Raw genomic sequence first — 21,727 nt, 5'->3', positions numbered from 1 at the left:
TGACTATTTTGTGATAGCATGAAGACAAATGTTATGGAGACCAGGTAAAGGTGCACAAAGTTTATGGTGTCCAGTAGCTCTAGGTAATCTTGTGTATTTGCATAGTTTGTTTTTAGCATCTATAGTTTAAGTAGTTCTCTTTGTTACCCTTAATGTTTGAGATCTTGACATTCCTGCACAGTTCTAAGTGGACAGTACAATCTTTGATTTACGAATAATACATGCTTGGACCATGATTCATGCTGTTATTTGCATATATTTGGATTCTACTGGACAATTAGAATGAGGTTCAGCAGATCCTACATACAGTGGTTTATTGTCACAGGTGTTCATAACATGTTATTTTATTAAAGCTTTTGTGGTGAATTCTAGAAATAGGCACACGACAGGCCACAGAAACATCTGCTGTGTTAGGGGACATCCTCTAAGATTTTGTCACAATTGAAAATCATACGATCGAAAGTATTTCAAAGGTCATTCCTGCATTTCGGAAATGAGGGAAACAATCTTAGAACAAGCATGGCATACTGTGTATCCTCTTACAGTACTTATTGTTTACCGTGCCTTTAGGGCAGCAAAGCTTGGGTGTCATATAGTATGTATATCTACAGGTTACATCTCAGTTACGTTTCTAGTCTGCAGATGATTGTAGGTTTTAGATGGCAGGAACATATTCTACACCTGTGGCTGGATAAGCACGGAAGCAATACTTACTATACCTCAGCTATGCTGTGTTTTCATGAACTTAGATTGAACAACTACAAGATACTAAAGATGGTCTACAATTTTTTAACTGAGAAGTGATGTTTGCACTTGGAGTGTGCAGTTTAGAAACTACAAAAACAAACTATAAAATAAATTTATAATATGCATTCTTGCTATTCCTGATCATGCTGCAGAGTAGGAGGACTGGATGGAGTTGCACCTGCTTTGTGTTTTCACTGTGGACAACTTTGAGGAAAACCACATGCAAGAAAAATAATTGCAATGGTCTCTCCTGGATTATAACTTCTTTGAAAGCAGTGGTCTCTACATTAAGCTAGTCTGAATTAAATTTACCTGTATATGTTAATAACAAGATCTAACACCATGAGAGCTCAATGCTTCGTTGGTATTCATGGCTTTTATTAAAGAAAACGTGATAGCCATAGTGGCATAATGCTTAGTTTACTTAATTCAGAGACCAATTTAGGTAGAAGCCACAACATATTCAGTATTAATCAGAATTTTTAGGAACCTGGAATAATTTTTTGCTTATATTTAACCAATATTTCTTAACATATTTTATCATTTATCTTTTGATGTATCTGCAGTTTGTGGATGAAATTCTATGTAGACATTGATATTTTTCTGCATTGTGTCCTCATTATTGGCAACAAAGTCTGCTGCCGATCATGTGCTCTATCACAATCACCATGTGTGATGTCATTATGCAAACATTATTTAAAATTGTGGTAACATAGATGTCCAAGCCCTATATTAAAAATCTTTAAAAATAAGAATTAGTTGATGTTAAGTTGAACAGTCAAAGGATGGTACTGTAGGTAGCTAGGAATTTTGTGCTCTTTCTGTTGACAAATTCTGTGTATCGTTTTGGATTTTTATTGACTGTTTTCTTTCTGATTTAGACCCCTTTCTCTCCCTTTGACCTCTCTTGCCCTTTGGTTTTGTCTTCACTTCCTGGTCCATAAAGGCAAGTTTTTTTTTTTGACAAGCAATTCCAACTTGCTTTATGAATATTAGGAGGTAGGTTTGGGGCATAGCATGCATAGTGCATTAGGTAGGCATACCCATTTTTGATATTGGTAATGGGCTTCATCAAGCATTTTATTGTATCATGCTCCTTTCTTACGTTAAAGTTAGGGTTGTGGTCATGGTTAGGACAACAGACTCCAAGGCCTAAAAGATGCTCAGTGGGGGACATCTACATGTATGTGCAAGTAGGCACCAATTGTGAATGTTAACCAAGAGATGCAGTCTGCCAGTATAGTCGTGATGTAAACTTATCTTGCAAAGGTTTACAGGCCTTAAAAGTTACTGAGGAAAATTAGGTTGTGGAAATGAAACTATAATAAATCCCTTAGGTCACATGTTGTGGCTTACACCACATTCATTTGATAGTTTTTATAGAGAATTATCTAAAGATAAATTTAGTTACATGCCGATATTTTTTGGCTTGCACCTACTGTATTTAGGCTTGGGGCATACTAGCATACAAAATGCCTCATACTGGCTTTCAGACTTGTGACACTTATAAGAAGCAGGTTGTGTTACTCAGCAACCTTCTTTTAAAAATATTTTCTTAGCATCCTCCAAGTATTAATTAAGGAAAGATACTTGAAGATAAGATTTGGGATCCTTATATTCTTTAAACAAAAAGATGCCAGAGAACTAACAGATCTGGAACCTATTAACCAAAATACATGTAAAAAAAGGAGACAATAAAATCACATTAGCAGGTCTAGTACTTGCTATTCCTGGCTCCCTTGGTTGAAAAACTGGTGGGAGAAATGTGGACATTGAGTTCCAGTAATTCTTACTGGAAACACCTTTTGTTTTAATATGAGTATAAACTAACACATCTAAATCTGAATCTTGCTCCTTCCATAATTGTTCAAGCTCAATTGAGACAGTCATTAATGGGATACTCTCCTCAAATCAGTCCACAGGGTGTCATCCGAATGCTGGCTGGACTTAGACAAATGTGGACATTTATCTTTTGGTTCTTTATTCACTTCAATTAGGGTCACGGTGCTGAATTATACTCTCAAAGATCTTTATATGTGTTCTGAAAATTGTTTCAATTTCCTCCGAAAAAAAGAAAAACTCTGTCATACCAGTTTAGAATTAGCCTCTGTCAGATTTCCACTAAATTTAAAATTTTGCTTTTAGATTAAACTTTTTTTTCAAAAGGCTTCAGGTTTCTGCATTGTTGTTATGGGTCTTTCTTGTGAGTTTTCTATACGGTACAGAATTCTGAATAGTATGGAATTTATTGGTAAAGTCGGCAACACATTACACAACTTCTAGTAAAAGGGGATATCGCCATAAGGATATCAGATTACACAACTAGGAATCGCAGGAATGCAAATTACATGACTCTGATTTGCCTTCTCAGCAAATTGCAAATTTCCCAAGTATCCCTATCTTGCCACATGCTGACAGCCAATTAATTTGCTGCCTGACTGCATCGAACCCATTCCTACGATAAAAAAAATTAATCCTGTTTATTCTGTTAGGACAAGTTGCAGATTCACCAAACTACATGACTTGCAGTCAAAGGAGCATAGCGTGACTCACTAAGATTATGTAAATTAAGTCTGTGGCTGAATATTGCTATAAAAGTTGTGTAGTGTGACAGGGGCTTATGAAGGTTTTGGTTCTTTTATGTTGATATTGGTCACTTACTCAGTCATTCATGTTTATGAGCTGGTCTTGGCAAAATCTTAGTGGTGTAATCTCTTTCCACTTTATCATGGTAGCTTTTACTGTGTGACTTATTTTTGTCATGAAATAGAGTTTCTTCCAAAGGAAAATCATGTGAGGCCTCTAAAAGATCCACAAAAGGCTTCATAGGCCAGGCCAGGCCAGGCCTCCTTTGCCTGTCTGGAAAAAGGCCACACCTCAGTGGGCTTAATCCCAACTTCAGTGGCCTACCTCAAGCTTAGAATGCCTAAAAGGAATGCTAGCATCAAAGCAAACCTAAATGTCTCAAATATATGCCCAAAATCCACACAAGAGGAAGGATGACTATTAAACTTCAGCTTGTATAAACAGGGCAAGTAAAGAATTTTTATAAAAAGAAATTTTAAAAAATACACAGAAAAACTCAAAAGGACAAAAGAGGAAGTCCTAAGGCAGGCCTAAGCAAAAAAGATGCAATTTGAAATCAGAAAATCAGAATCCTTAAGACAGTGGCAAAATAATTAATGAAAACCAGAAAATCCAATAAGACGAAAAATATAATATTTACAAAACTCCACTTTTTAAAATATTAACCCTCCTGAGGCTTTTCATTGATTTTTAATAGCCTTTGGGAGGGCTCAGGAGTGGTGTCATCAGGGTGGTCCTGCCTCTTGAGGCTCCACCCATAAAGAACATGGAACATCAGAGCATTTAATGAGAAAATAATAATTCAAAATAAATAAATACAACAAAAAATATAAAATACACATAACCTCAAAAAGGTACATGACAATTGTTGTTCTCTGAAATGTTTTTTTCATCTCCTGTTTGCTTTTCCAAGACATTATTCTAAAAGCACCTCTCTTCTCATAGCAAAGGACTCCTTCAGGATGAGCTAATGTTCTTCTAAACTGATAAGAGTCACTGTGGCTGAAGTTCTTGCAGGTGGAGGCAGTTTAGCCTGTTGCATGTTTTTGGAAAGCATTACCATTTTTGCCATTTTATCCCACTGGTGTCTTTACAGGATGTGTACATTTATCCATTCTTTTTTTTCTGAATTTTCAAGCTTTTTATTTTTCCACTTGGTGTTTACACAAGTACAGAAAATAAAAAATCACCCTTAAAGTATGTGTAGCTTTTGGGCCAAAATACAACACATTCATATGGGTGTATAGATTTCAATAAGCATTGTGCACACTCATTTCCATGTATGTGAACACAGTGTTAATTAGAGCAGGTGTTAGAGATGAGCTACACTGTATATGTGCAAAATGATAAAGTCAATGAAAGTTAATTAAAGCAAAATAAAGCATGGCGGCACGGTGGCGCAGTGGGTAGCGCTGCTGCCTCGCAATTGGGAGATCTGGGGTCCTGGGTTTGATTTCCGGGTCCTCCCTGCGTGGAGTTTGCATGTTCTCCCCGTGTCTGCGTGGGTTTCCTCCGGGCGCTCCGGTTTCCTCCCACAGTCCAAAGACATGCAGGTTAGGTGGATTGGCGCTTCTAAATTGGCCCTAGTGTGTGCTTGGTGTGTGGGTGTGTTTGTGTGTGTCCTGCAGTGGGTTGGCACCCTGCCCAGGATTGTTTCCTGCCTTGTGCTCTGTGTTGGCTGGGATTGGCTCCAGCAGACCCCCGTGACTCTGTGTTCGGATTCAGCGGGTTGGAAAATGGATGGATGGATGGAAAATAAAGCATTATTGTTTTAGCTGTGAAAAATTAAATGCTAGTCAGGATGGCTCAATAGCCAAAACATTGTGTTTGTTTATTTGCGTGTATTCGTTTTGTTTCAGTGGGTTTCTCTGCGTTCTTATGTTCTCCAATATGTTCCAAAGTTTTGTACATCCAATTAAATGGTATCTCTAAATTGATCCTATATAAAGGACCATAAATCTGTTCAGTAGTGGACTGGTATTTCATCCAGGGATGCTTCTTGCTTTGTGTTGCACTCTGCTGGGAAAGACTCCAGCTCCATCAAGTTATTTTATGGAAAGTAGGAAGTTCAGAAATGGGACAGATGGATATATGCACATCAACACATCCCAATAGACAAGCACAGTTACACTTATGCTGTGTACGCAACACACTGATTAGTGGAACAGTACCTTCAGAATTCAGTAGCTTAATCAGGTGGAAATGAATTGGGTTTATAAGCAAAGTATCAGTGAAGAATGGTCAAAAGCATAAATTAACACACTGGAAAACAAGTGGAATGTTCTCGAAGCCACAAAAATAGCACAGCTTATAGTGGTGTGATATTAACTGGTTTTTGACTTTCAGCCTTTGTTTTTATTTTCCTCCCAGCTCTCTCTCTCTCTCTCTATCTAATATCTAATCAAAGTATATATATATATATGGTTCTTTCAGTACCAACCTTCAAGATACTTTTCAGTAAGGGTATGTCTTACAGAGCCGTGGGTTTTGCCACTCAGTAGCACTCTTTGGTGGCCTCTGTTTCCTCTGCACGCCTGGGCCTGGACCCCTTTGTCTATTTTGCAAAAAATAGGGATCATAATAAGTGATATTCTCATTGCATGTACATCCACTTGTCTCCACACTCACTCACATGTCCTACTCATGCACATCTATCAATGACATGCGATGTACCCACCTGAATAGAGATGGCAGAACTGACAGCAATATTTTGACAGTACTGTGTATTCTCTGGGACTTTATTTTTTTGGTGTGTGGCAGGCATAGAAAGGAAATTGCATCCCTGGGCCTTTCAGCCTGGCAGGAGCAGCTGTTTGCCCAGCAGTGTCTCCCTGGCATGCCAGGTCCTTGTTATGTCATTTCCTGTGCTAGTCAAGTCCATCTGTGTGCAGACATCAAGGGCACTGTTATGATTTTCTTGAGTCAGCAACTTTCAGATTTGTAGGGTCTGAGTGCATAGGAAAATAAATGTAAGAAAAGCTGTAGACTGGATAGTCACTTCTCCGTGTGTATTAATGTACAGGCATGTACACATGTGTTCCCCCATTGTAACCACTGCCATTTCTTCTACAGTTGTGAGGATGTGGTGGTGAAGGTGAATGGAAGCCAACTGACGTTAGACTACTTGGAGGAGAGGGGATTTGCAGACCCCATTCTGGTTCCCAAGAAAGATGGCCTGGGGATGTCTGTTCCAGCACCGACGTTCTACGTAAGCGATGTGGAAAACTATGTGGGTATGTAGAACAACAATGCAGACTGCACATATCAAGCACAGGGAATTTTAGGTGTGAATGCTGAAAGCATGCTGGGTGTGAATGTTGGCTAACCAAGGAAGATCAGATAGTGTCTCTTGTGAAGCACAAAGGAACAACAGTATTTGCACAGGGGGTGCTCCCCTTGACCAGTCCTCTGTTCTCTCAAATATGGATATCATCTTAAGGACTTTCCTAGTACCTTAGCTGACAAGTAATATACATTCAGTGTCACCTCAAGTATCCATGGTATTGTGTACTTCATTCCATTGTGCTCTATATTGATATGTATTTATTTAATTGTGGTCTGTAGACTAGTATATCTGAACTGAATTTCCAGATATGTCCTGCAGTCTGAGCCTGTCATTTATGGGAATACACAGATGTTTTTTGGGCATCGAATGTGTAGATACAGTACCATTGAATATAAAATGCAAATTATAAATTTGATTTAGTGTATATTTTATGAGATAACCGGTGAAAATTAATAACCAAAAATATTGAATATGTTGCTCTCATAAAAATGTTTGAGTTTTATTCCACTTCTATTTACACATGTTCATATTATATTGGCGTAATGGAGCCTTTTTCTAATAATGTGATCCTTAGTATTAAATGTAACAACAGGAACCTGTTCAGTATTGTTTCCCATCATGCAGAAAGAAGGACCCACTCACAGAACTAGAATAAATGGTTAGAATGGATGGATTTTAAGAAATTAGACTCATGACTTTATTTATTTTGAATTCGAAACATCCACACATTCAAAGTGTGACTCTACAACAACCTAAAGCAGAAGGGGGTATGGCACTACCTAACTTTTACCTAATTTTACCTTTTAGTTTTATTACTGGGCGGCAAATATACAAACTATAAAGACCTGGGACCTCATGTATAAAAGGTGCATAAGCACAAAAATGTTGTGTATGCCTGTGTCCATGCTCACATCGTGATGTAGAAAAACGAAACTTTCCATAAAGCCACACACATTCTCACGCCAGTTCAATCCATTGCGTGCGCAAGTTTCTGGCTCGGTTTTGCAAACTGGTGGCACCCAGCGTCAAAGCAGTGCTGCTGTTCCTGAGTGGTTTCCCTTTATTTTTTAGGTTCACATCCCTGACACGACTTTATCAAATACACTTAAAATAACCGTATATCCATCCATCCATCCATTTTCCAACCCACTGAATCCGAACACAGGGTCACGGGGGTCTGCTGGAGCCAATCCCAACCAACACAGGGCACGAACCAATCCTGGGCAGGGTGCCAACCCACCACAGGACACACACAAACACACCCACACACCAAGCACACACTAGGGCCAATGTAGAATCACCAATCCACCTAACCTGCATGTCTTTGGACTGTGGGAGGAAACCGGAGTGCCCGGAGGAAACCCACGCAGACACGGGGAGAACATGCAAACTCCACACAGGGAGGACCCGGGAAGCGAACCCAGGTCCCCAGGTCTCCCAACTGCGAGGCAGCAGCGCTACCCACTGCGCCACCGTGCCGCCCTAACCGTATATCGTTTTATAAATTTAAGGTATCTGATTATAATCATCCTGTAACAATATAATGGTCCATGGAATGGCCAAACTATTACAAATAGACACAGCTGCTTTAGCGTTTTTACTTTCAGTGCACCACTCGCTGCCTCAGCCATGCGCACAGTCTATTTGAACTTCCCCTATTTGGCAAATGTTTCAGATCCTTTCCTGCACGAACCTCACAGTTTCAACCCAAGAGCTATAAATCCACTCAATCAGTCCATCAAGTGCTCCTGGTAGAACTGTTTGTACTTATAAATACAATTACCTCACTGTAAACTTGCACTACTGTTGTAATATTGCATAACCTGAGCCACTTTATGAACCATTTGCACTATCTGCACTATATATGTACATGTATATTGTACTTATGCTTTCATGCTGTGTATTTTCCATTATATTTATTGTGTAATTATTATTATTATTATTATTATTGTTATTGTTATTTTATCATTTTATAGGAAAATAAGTTTATGGAGGATTTGCATATTGAATCTCATTGTACCATACAATAACAATAAAGGAATTCAATTCAATTCAATAGAAGAGAAGCGCATATTTACAGATGATGACGACTGGTTTCTAAGTTGATTTACATTTTCAAGCGCTATCTTCTTGGTGCTCTTGACATAATTTTTAAGATGAAATGCATTAAAGTATGTATATTACATTATACAGATACATTTTTAACTTAATTTAAATAATGTATACTGTTAGTAATTAAACTTGTGAGCACAGTGGTGCAGCAGAAGTGAGGAGCTGGCGCCCCTCCAGGGATTGTTCTTGCCTCGTGCTCTATGCTTGCTGGGACTTGTGCGACCCTTGATGGACAGATGGATGGAATAATTAAACATGTACTACGAAGATATTCCAATGTTCCTTAAAAGTTTTGAAGAATCTGCGTTCTAAGCTTACAGATGGCTTGACCTTTATTTCTGAACTTATTGTGTAGTGATTGGTTACTTGGAGAAAGAAAAGGAAGGACAAGAATTGGGGGTTAATACGTTTGAAAGAGACAGTACTGCTGCAATAAATTATTTCATCGAGGGTCACACTTGTCCCAGCAAGCATCTTACGGGAGCCAGGAACAATGTCTGGACGGGGACACAGGTCATCGCCAGCACTTCGCCACTGTGCCCCCTTGTTTAATACATGCTTTAATTCATTTCACATGAACATGATATCAAGTATAAATCTTAGTATTTAAATTGTTCAAAGAGCTGTAATATCATGAATGTAATGTATTCTGTGTCCTGTCGGTGTAAGAGAAAGCCTGTTTAAGAAGCATTTACTGATTCACACACATAGAGCACATAGAAGAACACATACAATATGAAACATTTAACTTGCTACTTTAGTTATAATAGGATCTGAGAAATTCTAGTAAATTAAACATTGATTTTAAAATTAAGTTTAAAACGTTATACTTTAATGACAAAATAAACTACAAGATTGAAGTGGACATTTTGACCTTTTTTTCACTGTGTCTCTATTTATTTTATTTTCTCTGTACCCAATACGCTTCCGTATGACACTCAGATGGTAGGCAATGACTCGTCTTTTTACGGCGACTTTGATATCTGACCACTTCTTTTTTATTTTGAGCACTGTGAGACTTTCTGAACATGAAATTTCAAGTTTCTCCACACTCTGTATCACTCGATCGACTTCCTTTTGTTGTTTTTTACAACTGCTTAAGCCAACAAGTAGTATGTATTTCCTTGCCTCATCTTCACATTTGCTGAAATTCTTTTTTTCAAGTGCTTTTGCCATTGTCTTTTAACTGAACACTGAACAGAAAGGGCTATTTATATTGATTTGCATGTTGAAATATGCAAAATTCTTGGAGAATTCGGGGTGGGGTGGCAGGCGTGTGCATTAGCGTTACTTGCTGACTGGGATTTATGTAGCGGAAGTGCATGGAAGTTGGCTTATTCATGGTTTAGTGCATCTGAATTTTTTTGTGTGTATGCACATTTCCACTTTTGTCCGTGTACCTTGTTTTAGTGTGAATTCTACGCACAGTGTTATGCATGAGGCCTTTGGTCATCGACACAAATTGATGAATATACACCAGCTTGGTCTGCAATAGAAATAAAATCTTGCAGTACTTCTTTATATTCCCTGCTCTGTGCCCCAGTTAATACAAATTACCGGCAATACACTAGTAATCAAATTGCCTTTCATTCTCTCAGAATATGGAACCAATGTAGGAAGCACTTGAAAACAGGGAAGCTTTTATCTCTTGAACCTCTACATGACAACTACCTTTTTCTACCCTCTCAAACTTAAACACTATTAAATGTCTAGAAAATGTCTGGGATTAGAACACTTAGACACTTGTACATAGATAATGTCTTTGCATCCTACGAACAGTTATGCTTCCGATTCAGCCTCTCATCAACACAATTCTTCCACTATTTTCAAGCTAGAAACTTTGCTAAACAGAACCTGCCCAATTTTCTTCACCTCCCACCTTGTTCTCTTGCAGAAGAAATATTGATAGGTCTTGAACACTCAGATAGCATCTCTACAATTTCTAAAAATATTTTATAGTCCCTTCCTTTCAAAGACCCCAAAGTATATGGAGGCAATGATCTGTCACTTAATATTTCAGAAAAGGCAGCCACGCACAGAATACACTCTAGCTCCATTTGTGCAAAGCACTCAGTCATTCATCTTAAAATGTTCTATATTGTTTAAAATTTTCCAAAATGTTTCCAGGACAAGATTCAACCTGTGAACGTTGCAATCTAGCTCCAGCCTCACTGGGCCACATGTTCAAGGTGTGCACCAAATTAACAACATTTTGGACAAAAATCTTAGCATGTCTATCTGAGAGCCTCTGTGTCACAATCACTCGGAGCCCATTAACAGCTGTGTTTGATGCACTCCCAGACGGCCTTGAAGTGGAGAAGGACAAACAAACTGTAATTTCCTTTACTACTGTGCTAGCACGTAGGCTTACTTGCTCAACTGAAAGAATCTGACCCCTCCACTTTTAAGTCAGTGGGTGACTGATATTCTATACAACTTAAAATTGGAAAAAATCAAATTTTCACTTAGAGGACTTTTTTTTTAAATATGGAAGGATCTAATCAATAACATGTTAGAATATGCGTCTGCTTCAGGGAAAAGGGTACTCTTCCTTTCTTGTTTCCTTTTATAGAGTAACTCTGGATGCTGGTTCTCATTTCTTTCTCTTTGGTGGGAGTTGAATTTTGCTTTGTTTGCTCTGGTAATTTTGACTTATTTGTATGGAGTGTTATCTGCTTCTAATTAAAATTAAAATCAATAAATAAAAAAGAATTGATAGAAAGGTCACAAAGAATAAGTATGATGTAACACATGTGTGCAAGGGGATTGGGTTTTGGCAAAGTTGGATTTAACAAAACATTACAGTACACTTTGCAAGTCCTTTTATTATTTTACATTAGACAATTTTTATAACTGCCCAGAATCACATTATTGAAGGTGCCAACTATTCTTATCAGGACTGTCATGTTTTTATTTTGAAACAGTGCCAAGTTGAGGATGAAGTCAGTGTTTGCCGTGATTTAGAAAATGCTGTACGATACCAACAAAGTACTTTAATATGTGAAAAACACTAAGTGAAAAATGGAATTTTTCAGGTGGAGTGTAAGCTTAAAACATCTTGTGTCGGTAACAAAGCAGTAACCTATAATGATACTGTAACTGAGAAGAATCAGGGTGTTGATAATACAGTTTACAATGTATGTTTTGATGCTATAAATGTCAACCCACCTTGACCAATTAATATCAACATTCTGAAGCACTAAGAAAATAGTACCCACTATAATTCCCACTTTCAAGATAAGGTTTTCAAAAAGTATTCCACTCATTTGATAAGGGTTCCTGAAGTATCTGCCCACGTAATATAGTAGGGCTGTACTGGCAGACAGGTTAAGGAACAGAGCATCACAGTTAAATGGAAGCAGAGTGGTGTAGTCAGTACCAGTGTCACCTTGCACTGCGTGGATTTGAATGGAAGTCTGGGAACCATTTTTTGTGTGAAATTTCCATGTTTATTATTTTTTACTTGGTTTCAATTCCTCCCAAATCCTATTTATATTCTTGGTATTCAGCAGGCAAAATTGGCATCAGTGCCAGTTTGACCATGTTATCCCTTTTGATCTTGAAATGGAACTTCAAGCTAGACTGGTGACATTAACATCACTAGTGACATGCCCTGTGTCATATTTCAGTCAAAATCCACAATGCTAGCCTACACCACAGCACATTTTAGAATGCTCAGGATCTTGCCAGACAGTCAGTTTGCCTGACTTAAATATACATTACTTAATTCCAATGGTCCTTATGCTGGAGTTTTGTTTTTCGGTTGATCTTAAATTTTCAATCCAATTTAATTTACTATTATACAATGCTCTTTACTGAAAATGATGTACTGTACTGTATATATATACAATAGAGAGAGAAGCGTTTATGAAACCTGTAGAACAATTCACATAAATGGCTTCTCTAAAGTAAAGTTATCTTTACCTATGTCATAAAAACAAAGCCTGGTTAATTAAAAATTGCTCACACAAATTTATTCAAATAGTCAAGATCAAAGATGGAAAAAGTATGTGCACTGTGAAGCCCAGGGCAAATACAGCCGCCCTATTCCCAACACAGACAGTCAGGATACAACTTTGGCACATAGCACACGGTTTATTTACAATAATCCAGCACACACAGTAAAGCACCAACACAGTCCCTTCTTTGCCGCCAGTCCTTCCGCCTCCACTCCTCCTCAGGCTTTGTCCTCTTCCTCCTGACTCTGGTTGATGAGTGGTGGGGACTGGCCCCTTTTTATAGGGCACCCGGAAGGACTCCAGGTGCCCAACAAGCTTCTTCCGGCAGCACTTCCGGGTGTGGTGAAAGTGCTGCCAAGTAGTGCCCTGAAAATGTTCATGCCCCCACGGCAGTGGCCGTGGGCCCCAGCAGGGTTGAGCTTCTATGCTCATAAGCTGTGGCCCCGCTGGAGACCAAGGGGGCTGCCCTCTGTTGGTCTGGGGGAGAAATAGGCTTGAAGATACTCTTTCCCCTGGTCCTTCCATAATCAGGATATCCCAGCTGGGTAAGGGCCCCGGTCGTCCGCCACAGCACCCATAGACTTAATAACTGGTGGTTCCTGTAGCTGCTGATAACAGTTTAGAAGGTATTTTGGTTTGCTTTTGTTTTGTTTTATTTATATTTTAGGATGTCTCAATTGCTGCCTCATATAATGCCCTAGTATTTCTATAAGACTGGTTATTCCGAAATGTGGAACTTCTTCTGATTGAGCCATTCTGTTATTCATTTTCTCCTTTTTCAGGGGCATTGTCATTCAGCATGGGCCAGCTATTTTGAAGTTTCAGATCACAGATACCCTGATATTTTCCAGTAGAATTTACTAAAGCAGCAAAACATTCCCACTTCATGATGCTCCTTCCACCATGCTTCACAGTCGGCATGATGAGTTACTGTTGGCATGCTCTGTTTTGTTTTCTCCAAATATAACACTGCTTTATCTTTTGTCTCATCTCCCCATTCACACAGTGTTCTAGAATACCCAGGTAGTCTTTAGCATATTTGAGGACAGTAACGATCTTTGTGGAGGGTGGTGATTTTCCACATAGTAACCTTCCTCAAACACCCGTTTGGTTCAGTGTTTTTCCTCTAGTTTATTCCCTAACGCAGATATTGTCATGTGAAAGGGATACATGCAGTTCCGTACCTGTCACCTTAGAGATTTTGTTATCTGTAGAGCATTGCACAGTGATCTTTGAAGGATATTCGCTTGTGGAAAGCATAGCAACTATACTGACTTTCTTCCATTTTTTATAGATTATGAATGTTTTATCATTGATTGGATCTCAGTTACTGTCTTTCCAACTACTCTCTTTCCTGAAGGCTTGGATGCTTTTTCCATTCTCTAATACAGAATTTTTAAATAACATTCAATTTTGTTTGGGTGTAGACTATTTTTCTCACAATGATATTTTATTGCAATTATTCAAGATGGTGGATAACCTAATGAAAATTAATTTTTGTATACATATAAACATAATCTAATTCAGGGTTATGGTGAGTCCTGAGCTTGTCTCTGCAATACTGAAGACATGGTGGGGAACATCCTCGGTCTTGATACCAGTCTGTTGCAGGGCCTGGTCTTGCACGCCCTGATGCTCACATTGGAACAATCCAAAACCTGCCACATACTGCCATGTGTACATATAATTGTGTATATTTGTAAGAAAGCATTGCATGAAATTCTTGTGTTTTGCTATCATAAATATAATGTATCTTGTATTTCAACCATACATTTTCTAAATATGTACAGTGCCCTCGCTTTATAAATAGAAACTATACTTTATAAAAACAAATTAACTTGAATTCTGAGTCTAAATTGCCCTGATATGTGCCTTGAGATGAACTGTGGATGAATCAAAGATAATTCAATCCTTACACCCATTTATGCTCATATGATAGTATCTGCCTGCAGTTTTGATCAGGATTTTTTCTTTTTTATAAACATGAGTGTAAATCAAAATGTAAATGCAAATTATTTATATTAAGTTAAGAAAAAATAACTTTAAAAATAATTTCTTTTTCAAAATAACCCTTCATTTTTCCAGACACATCTAACAAAATTTTACAAGTTTAATGTTAAGAAATGTGCTTGCCTTAATCAATTTTGTTTACTAATGCTGAAGATGTTAAATGATATAGTTAGGTAAAGTTTCTTTTTGATTTTCATCTTGTGCCCTATTAACATTCACTTATCACACTTCATAATCTATAGTCAACTGCCTTGATCAATTAATAACCATTAATTCTTAAAAAGAGACAACCTGCTTAATACCGATGCTCTGTGCAAGAAAGGACAGAGCCGACTATACTTCCTTAGAAGGCTGGCGTCCTTCAACATCTGCAATACGATGCTGCAGATGTTCTATCAGACAGTTGTGGCGAGCGCCCTCTTCTATGCGGTGGTGTGCTGGGGAGGCATCATTAAGAAGAAAGACGCCTCACGCCTGGACAAACTGGTGAGGAAGGCAGGCTCTATTGTTGGCATGGAGCTGGACAGTTTAATATCTGTGGCAGAGCGACGGGCGCTCAGCAGGCTCCTGTCAATCATGGAGAATCCACTGCATCCACTAAACAGTGTCATCTCCAGACAGAAGAGCAGCTTCAGCGACAGACTGCTGTCACTGTCCTGCTCCACAGACAGATTGAGGAGATCGTTCCTCCCCCAAACTATGCGACTCTTCAATTCCACCCGGGGGGTAAACGTTAACATTTAACATTATACAAAGTTATTGTCTGTTTTTTACCTGCATTATTATCAATCTTTAATTTAATATTGTTTATTGTATCAGTATGCTGCTGCTGGAGAATGTGAATTTCCCATTGGGATTAATAAAGTATCTATCTATCTATCTATCTATCTATCTATCTATCTATCTATCTATCTATCTATCTATCTATCTATCTATCTATCTATCTATCTATCTAATAATAGAAAATAATGGAATGATAAATTTCCCAGACAAGGTATTATTAATGCATTATGCATGTGAAAATTTGTGAATATTAAGTGAAAACATGTCACAGAGTATTGAAAATCATTTTGTGTGTTATTCATTAAGAAAGTACATTGACTTTTTTGGGAGTCAGCTGCATGCACAGCCTGTTAATGCAGGAATTACTACTAAGTTCCAGTACAAAGGAGTGTATGTGAATTGGTGGCCACATTGATTAATGCAACATTATGAATACATGTAAACACTTTGCCTGTTAGTCACTTTGCTAGAATGTTTTGTGCCTGTAATACCAGTGATTTCACCCGACAGTCTTCATTTATGTAGTGGCACTGTATTGTGCTATAATTCCTGGTTGCTAGCACAGTAGGTTAGGAGTGCAAGCTTACTGGCTGTAGCTGGCTGAGTTTTCATCTCTTGCATCTTCTCAATAAAATTTTTCTTTATAACTGGTGATAGCGGCTTTAGATGGAATTTGGTACCTTGGCTCTAGATGCATGAATAGCTGCCCATAGCATTTGCAGTTTGCAGGGTTGATTGGTAAATGTGTTGTTCCATTGTTATACACAAGACTGGTCTTTAGCTTCTCCTTCCTAGTGCTTTTGATATGGTAGGTTGCTATACTCCAAACTAGCAAATGGTATACTGTATTTGTTTTATATGTGCTACCGGGAGTTAGCTAGTCAGCAATAAAGACCATTTTCTTTAAAGCTGTGTGTTTCACAATAAACTTTCACAGCTGGGCAAAAATAATTTACAAAGCAGTCATCAAACAGACTTCAGCATTTTTAAAAACTCCTTAGGTGTTAGGAGATTTTCTGAGTGATATGCTAGCATTGGTTTCAGTGTGAAATTTCTTGAAAATGTTTGGTTCAAACAGCAATGTCAAACAATCTTTTGAAGCTTTAAATCCTGAAGACCTTCTTTTCCTTTTCAAATATACAGTTTTGGAAAGTAAACTCTTTCAGAGCAACCCACCTTCATTGAAATTAAACAGTAAGTTTAAGGTATTTCTCTTGTTCAATAATTTTGAGTAATTTTGAAGGAAATTCCGTTGCCGCTTGGACATGAGCACTTGTGGCTTCATAAGTTAAAGGCACTCTGAATTCTTGCACATTTTTTAAATTTCTTGAACTGACCATGAGATGCATCAAAGTTTACTGTATCTTCTTTAGTTTCTTGTGATTTCAACAGTTTAAACAAACTTAATGCTTTTGTTGAATTATCGCCTGAGACAGAGGTACTGTATATGTTATCGCAACATATCATCAATCCAAAGACTTAGCATTTTTTCCAATTTTTTCTACTGCTGTGTGTACGAGTTAATTTTGTTGTCCAGATGATTTAAGATTTTAGAGTTGATTGTGCACTCCAGTAGATGCTGTTTCTCCGGTCTCTATGTGCTTAATAATCTTTAACTTCATTCCAAGCAAAATTGCTTTTCTCTTTCGTGATTCTGACATACTAAGCAAATAAAAAATAATAAACTGTATTACTTAAAATAACCCTGAAACTAACTTTAGCAGTTTTTCTGTTTTCCAAAAAAGAATTAAGTATGGTATGTCAACCCATCTAACAAACTATTGGAATGCAGTTCACTCTGCGTAATTGGTAATAGTAATTCTTTACATTTATATAGCACTTTTCTCACTACTGAAAGCACTTTACACAAAGAGTGGGAGCCACCTCAGCCACTGCTAATGTGTAGCATCTACCTGGATGATGCGATGGCAACCATTTTGTGCCAGTATACTCATCATACATTAGCTTGTAGGTGGCAAAGGGGTGAGAGATACTTAGCCAATTAGAGACAAGGGATGATTCAGGGGCCAAGATGACAAGGCTAGGGTGGGCAATTTAGCCAGGTCATCCGGATACACACTACTTTTTTATGAAGGATGCCCTGGGATCTTTTATGACCACAGAGAGTCAAGACCTGGATTTTACATCTCATTCGATGAATGACACCATTTCAGACCACATGGTAAGTGCCCCATGCTGACCTCGCCAACGCCTCTTCTAACAACAACCCAAGCTTTTCCTGTCTGGTCTCCCATCCAGGTACTGGCCAGGTCCAAACATGCTTTGTTTCAGGTGGATGACTTGTTCTAAAGTACATGTGGTATACATTGCAACATTGCATTTTGTCTGAATAATGCTACATGAGTTTAACAGTAGTTGGAAGTAAGCTTAGTTGTACTGAAACATTGTAGCTAGAGGATTTGTTAAGCGATGTAGTACTGTATATTCAGTACTCTGGTTCCTGTCTCCTGCTTTGTTGTTGTGTGCGTGTATTTGGACATTTTCATTGCGTCTGTGTGAGCACTTCTGCTTTTCTGCCGAAAATGTGTATGTTAAGTTCATTGGAGATTCCAAATTGACAATGTGTGTGTTTCTGAGCAGTTGGACTGAGTGGCATTCAATCCAGGGCTGTTTCATACCTTGCACTTAGTCGTCTCAGGACAAGGCCTAGTTACTATTGACCCTGAAGTAGATTAAGTGGGTCTGAGAATGTTATATTGTTTAATTTTCAAATTAGAATTAACTGATACTAGACATCAGCTAATGTGTTCAAAAGAAGAACTGTTGATTCGCTTTCATTCACATCTGAGTGCTTTTCTTAATAACAGACACTAAAACAAATAAGAATGCATCAAATCACTGCACAACAATTTTTTTGAAAAGCCTTGCTTCCTGAAAAGTTTTTGCTGATGGTGACAGGAACCTAACTGGGTATGCACAAATATAGTTGTGGTTTTACTGCATCACGTAGGAACTCTGAGAAATAGACATTTATATGTTTACTGACAATAACGTATTTAGTCACGTTTATGTTTCGCATAAACTATTAAATTCAACAGAATTAAAAGTGTTTTGCTCCTGATTTTCTTTTGTATTCAGTGTCTGATGCATCACATTGCAGTGTCCAATAATAGTCAGCAAGCATTGACGGATTCCAGTTGCCCTGGTATCGTTTCTCCATCATAGCATGACAGCACTGAGATTTACGGGGAAGAAGTCCAAGTATGAGTGGAGGAAAGTAATATTGAGTGACATGTTGCACTTCATTGTCTTGTATGCTTTGAGAAGTTTGTCTACCCGCTGAATGTAGTTTGGGGCTCAGTAATTGCCCAGAAAATTGTCAACAACATCTTTGAAGGCTTTCTAGGCAATTTTTTCCGGCTCAACTAACAGATCTTCAAACCGCTTGTCACTCATAACATGTCTGATCTGGGGGCCAACAAAAATGCCCTCTTTGATCTTGGTGTAAGTTATTCTTGGGAACATCTGTCTTAAATAACAAAAACCTTCGCCTTCCTTGTTCAGTGCTTTCACGAAATTCTTCATGAATCCCAGTTTTATGTGAAGAGGAGGCAAAAATATCTTTGCTGGGTCGACAAGCGATTCATGTGCCACATTTTTCTGTCCTGGAATTAACTTTTTACAGAGTGACCAGTTCTGTCGAGAATAGTGCGACTCTTTGGCACGGCTGTCCCATTCACAGATGAAACAACAGTACTTTGTATAGCCGAGCTGCAGTCCTAGTAACAGAGCTATGACTTTAAGATCTCCACAGATATTCCAGTTGTACCTGCTATACTGGACGTGCTTCAGCAACAGTTCCATATTCTCATACGTTTCTTTCATGTGTGCTGCATAGCCAACAGGTACTGAAGGATAAACGTTGCCATTGTGTAGCAGAACAGCTTTCAGGCTTAACATTGACGATTCAATGAAGAGACGCCACTCTTCCGGGTTGTGATCACAACCCAAGGCCGAGAACAATCCTTCAATGTCACAACAGAAACAGAGACTGTCAACTTGTGCAAAAAAAATGGTTATATCATGATGTCGGCCTCGAAACACAGAAATTTTCGTACCTGGTGACAGCAAACACCATTCCTGCAGTCTCGTACCCAGCAGCTCGGCTTTTGCTTTTTGACAGACCCAAATCTCTGACCAAATCGTTTAATTCGGTCTGTGTTATCAGATGTGGATCGCCTGATGAGCACGATTCAAAGTCCGGGACAATGTCACTGTCAGTACCCTGCATTGCATTTTCTTTTACTGGTTCGTCTAAGGTCCAATCCTCTGGTGGTTTCAGAATTGGAAGACTGTCATCATGTGGCACGGGTCTCATTGCTGAAGGCAGATTAGGATATTCAATTGACTTCTTGTTTTTGGCAGAGAAACCAGACACATTAGTCAAACAGAAGTAACCGTCCGTCACATGGTGTTTCTGTTTTCGCCATATCATCGGAACAGCAAACAACATCGTCTTTCGAGTGCCTCTGAGCCAGGCTCTCAAACTGACAGCACATGTTGCACAGCAAATCTGAGGCGCCCATTCCTTGTCTTGATCACCAATTTTGCAGCCGAAATACAGATGATAAGCTTTCTTCACAAAAGCAGTCATCCAATGCCTCTGAGGCACAAGTGTATATTTGCCACAGATTTAGCAGAATGTATCGCAGCTGTTACAACATTGATGAGACATATTGCCCGACACCAAAACGTCTATAGCATCAAGCTTACTTACTGTTATATTGCTACAGATACTATACTTTACTATACTGATACTACACATACACACTGACTATCTATATTAACCAAATGAGCAGGATCGTGTATGCAAGCCACTTTTATAGCATGCTGAGGCAGCGTCAAGCTCGTTCAGACCTGCCCAGGATGTCAACTTCCACAGAACAGCTTCCAACCTGACCTGATTCCATGCCTGGACCATGCCCAGGCTGCACAAAACTTTGTTGATAAGTCACTTATGGGAGCGAAAATGTTTGGATAGAAATATAAGAAAAAATTATGACAAAACTGAAACGGTATGTAATGGGTAAATTTTGATGTGATGTTCGTGATCAGCACCCAAAAATCTATAAGAAACGCCCAACAGTGTTCAAGAAGCAAAAACTTTGATGTGCAGTGATCAGTTGATGTCAATAAAGCACACATTTTTTGCTAAATTTAATTTACAGTTAAACTTTGATGCAGAATTTGGCTAATTAAGCATAGAACAAAATAAAATATTCCATTAAACAAGGAGTCCATTACAGGCAGTAATCACCCCCTAATACATAAACTGTCCAAAAGGTACAGTGGCTCTCTAGGACTGAGTTTGAGAAACACTGAATGAGTTTGTTATCATGCAAATTCATGCTTTAATTCACTTAACAAATGTGCTTAAATTACAAACTGCAGAACTCTGCACGTGGTTAAAATGGATGCGCTATATAGAGTAACCAAGCTCTGTCAGCCTCATTGTTTCCTAATTCTTCAGATCTGTTTGATTTCCTAAGTTGACAAAGAGAGTCTAGTAATTGTCAGTTTTCTCAGCAAGGAGTATATATCTATATACATATAGAGAAACAAACATACTGCTCGGCTAAAGCTACTGACCTTTACATTCATTATACTTTTACTTAGATCAGATGATGGTTGGCAGGACTCTTCCTCTAGTTTCCTATCACGCCTTCATTGACCTTTCCCTGACAATGCCCACCTTTGCCAGCCTCTTCCGCAGCTAGGCATATGTTTTGGGAAACACACACACATATGCTGCTCATTAATTCAGTTTTTATTAAAGTTTTGTGTTACTCATGTTGTTCGTTCATAATTTCTTGAGTCCCTAATCCAAACATTTCTCTCTTTTCATGATCTCCCTGGTACTCCAGAATTCTTATTTTGTTTTATGTATCCTGACCTGTCCTTTTTTTGCTGTCTTTAGCACACTGAACTTTGTTTGTTTTGACCAAAATCTCTGTTCTTAAGTTTACCTTAAATATGGCATTCATTATTAGCAGATGAAGTATTTTGAGGCTCATCTGATGGTGAAACACCAGCAAAGACCAACATGACATCCCAATGCCATAGCTTCTGCCTGTCACTCAGAAGGTCAAGTGGAGACATCTAAAGCTCTTCCCAGAAAGTTCAAACGCAGATTGCTGAACTTCTCCACAACTTCTGGCATTCCCATATGAAGTCTGAGACTGTACTGCTGGTCACCAGCTTCACTGGATATTATACAAGCAAC

General features: G+C 38.5%; 1 protein-coding gene across 2 annotated transcripts in view; it reads left to right on the top strand.

Annotated features, from left to right (window-relative positions):
- phf2 (PHD finger protein 2) overlaps nucleotides 1-21,727 on the top strand; it is a 79,862-nt gene that overhangs the window by 21,622 nt on the left and 36,513 nt on the right. For both annotated transcript variants that reach the window (XM_028825263.2, XM_028825262.2), the window contains exon 4: nucleotides 6,406-6,566. In XM_028825263.2, the coding sequence (XP_028681096.1) occupies nucleotides 6,406-6,566 (161 nt within the window). The remainder of the gene's footprint in view (nucleotides 1-6,405; nucleotides 6,567-21,727) is intronic.

Source organism: Erpetoichthys calabaricus, chromosome 18 (assembly GCF_900747795.2).
Source record: "Erpetoichthys calabaricus chromosome 18, fErpCal1.3, whole genome shotgun sequence".
NCBI classification, from domain to species: domain Eukaryota; kingdom Metazoa; phylum Chordata; class Cladistia; order Polypteriformes; family Polypteridae; genus Erpetoichthys; species Erpetoichthys calabaricus.
Note: the sequence above shows the minus strand (reverse complement) of the source record. Positions and strands in the feature narration are given on the sequence as shown.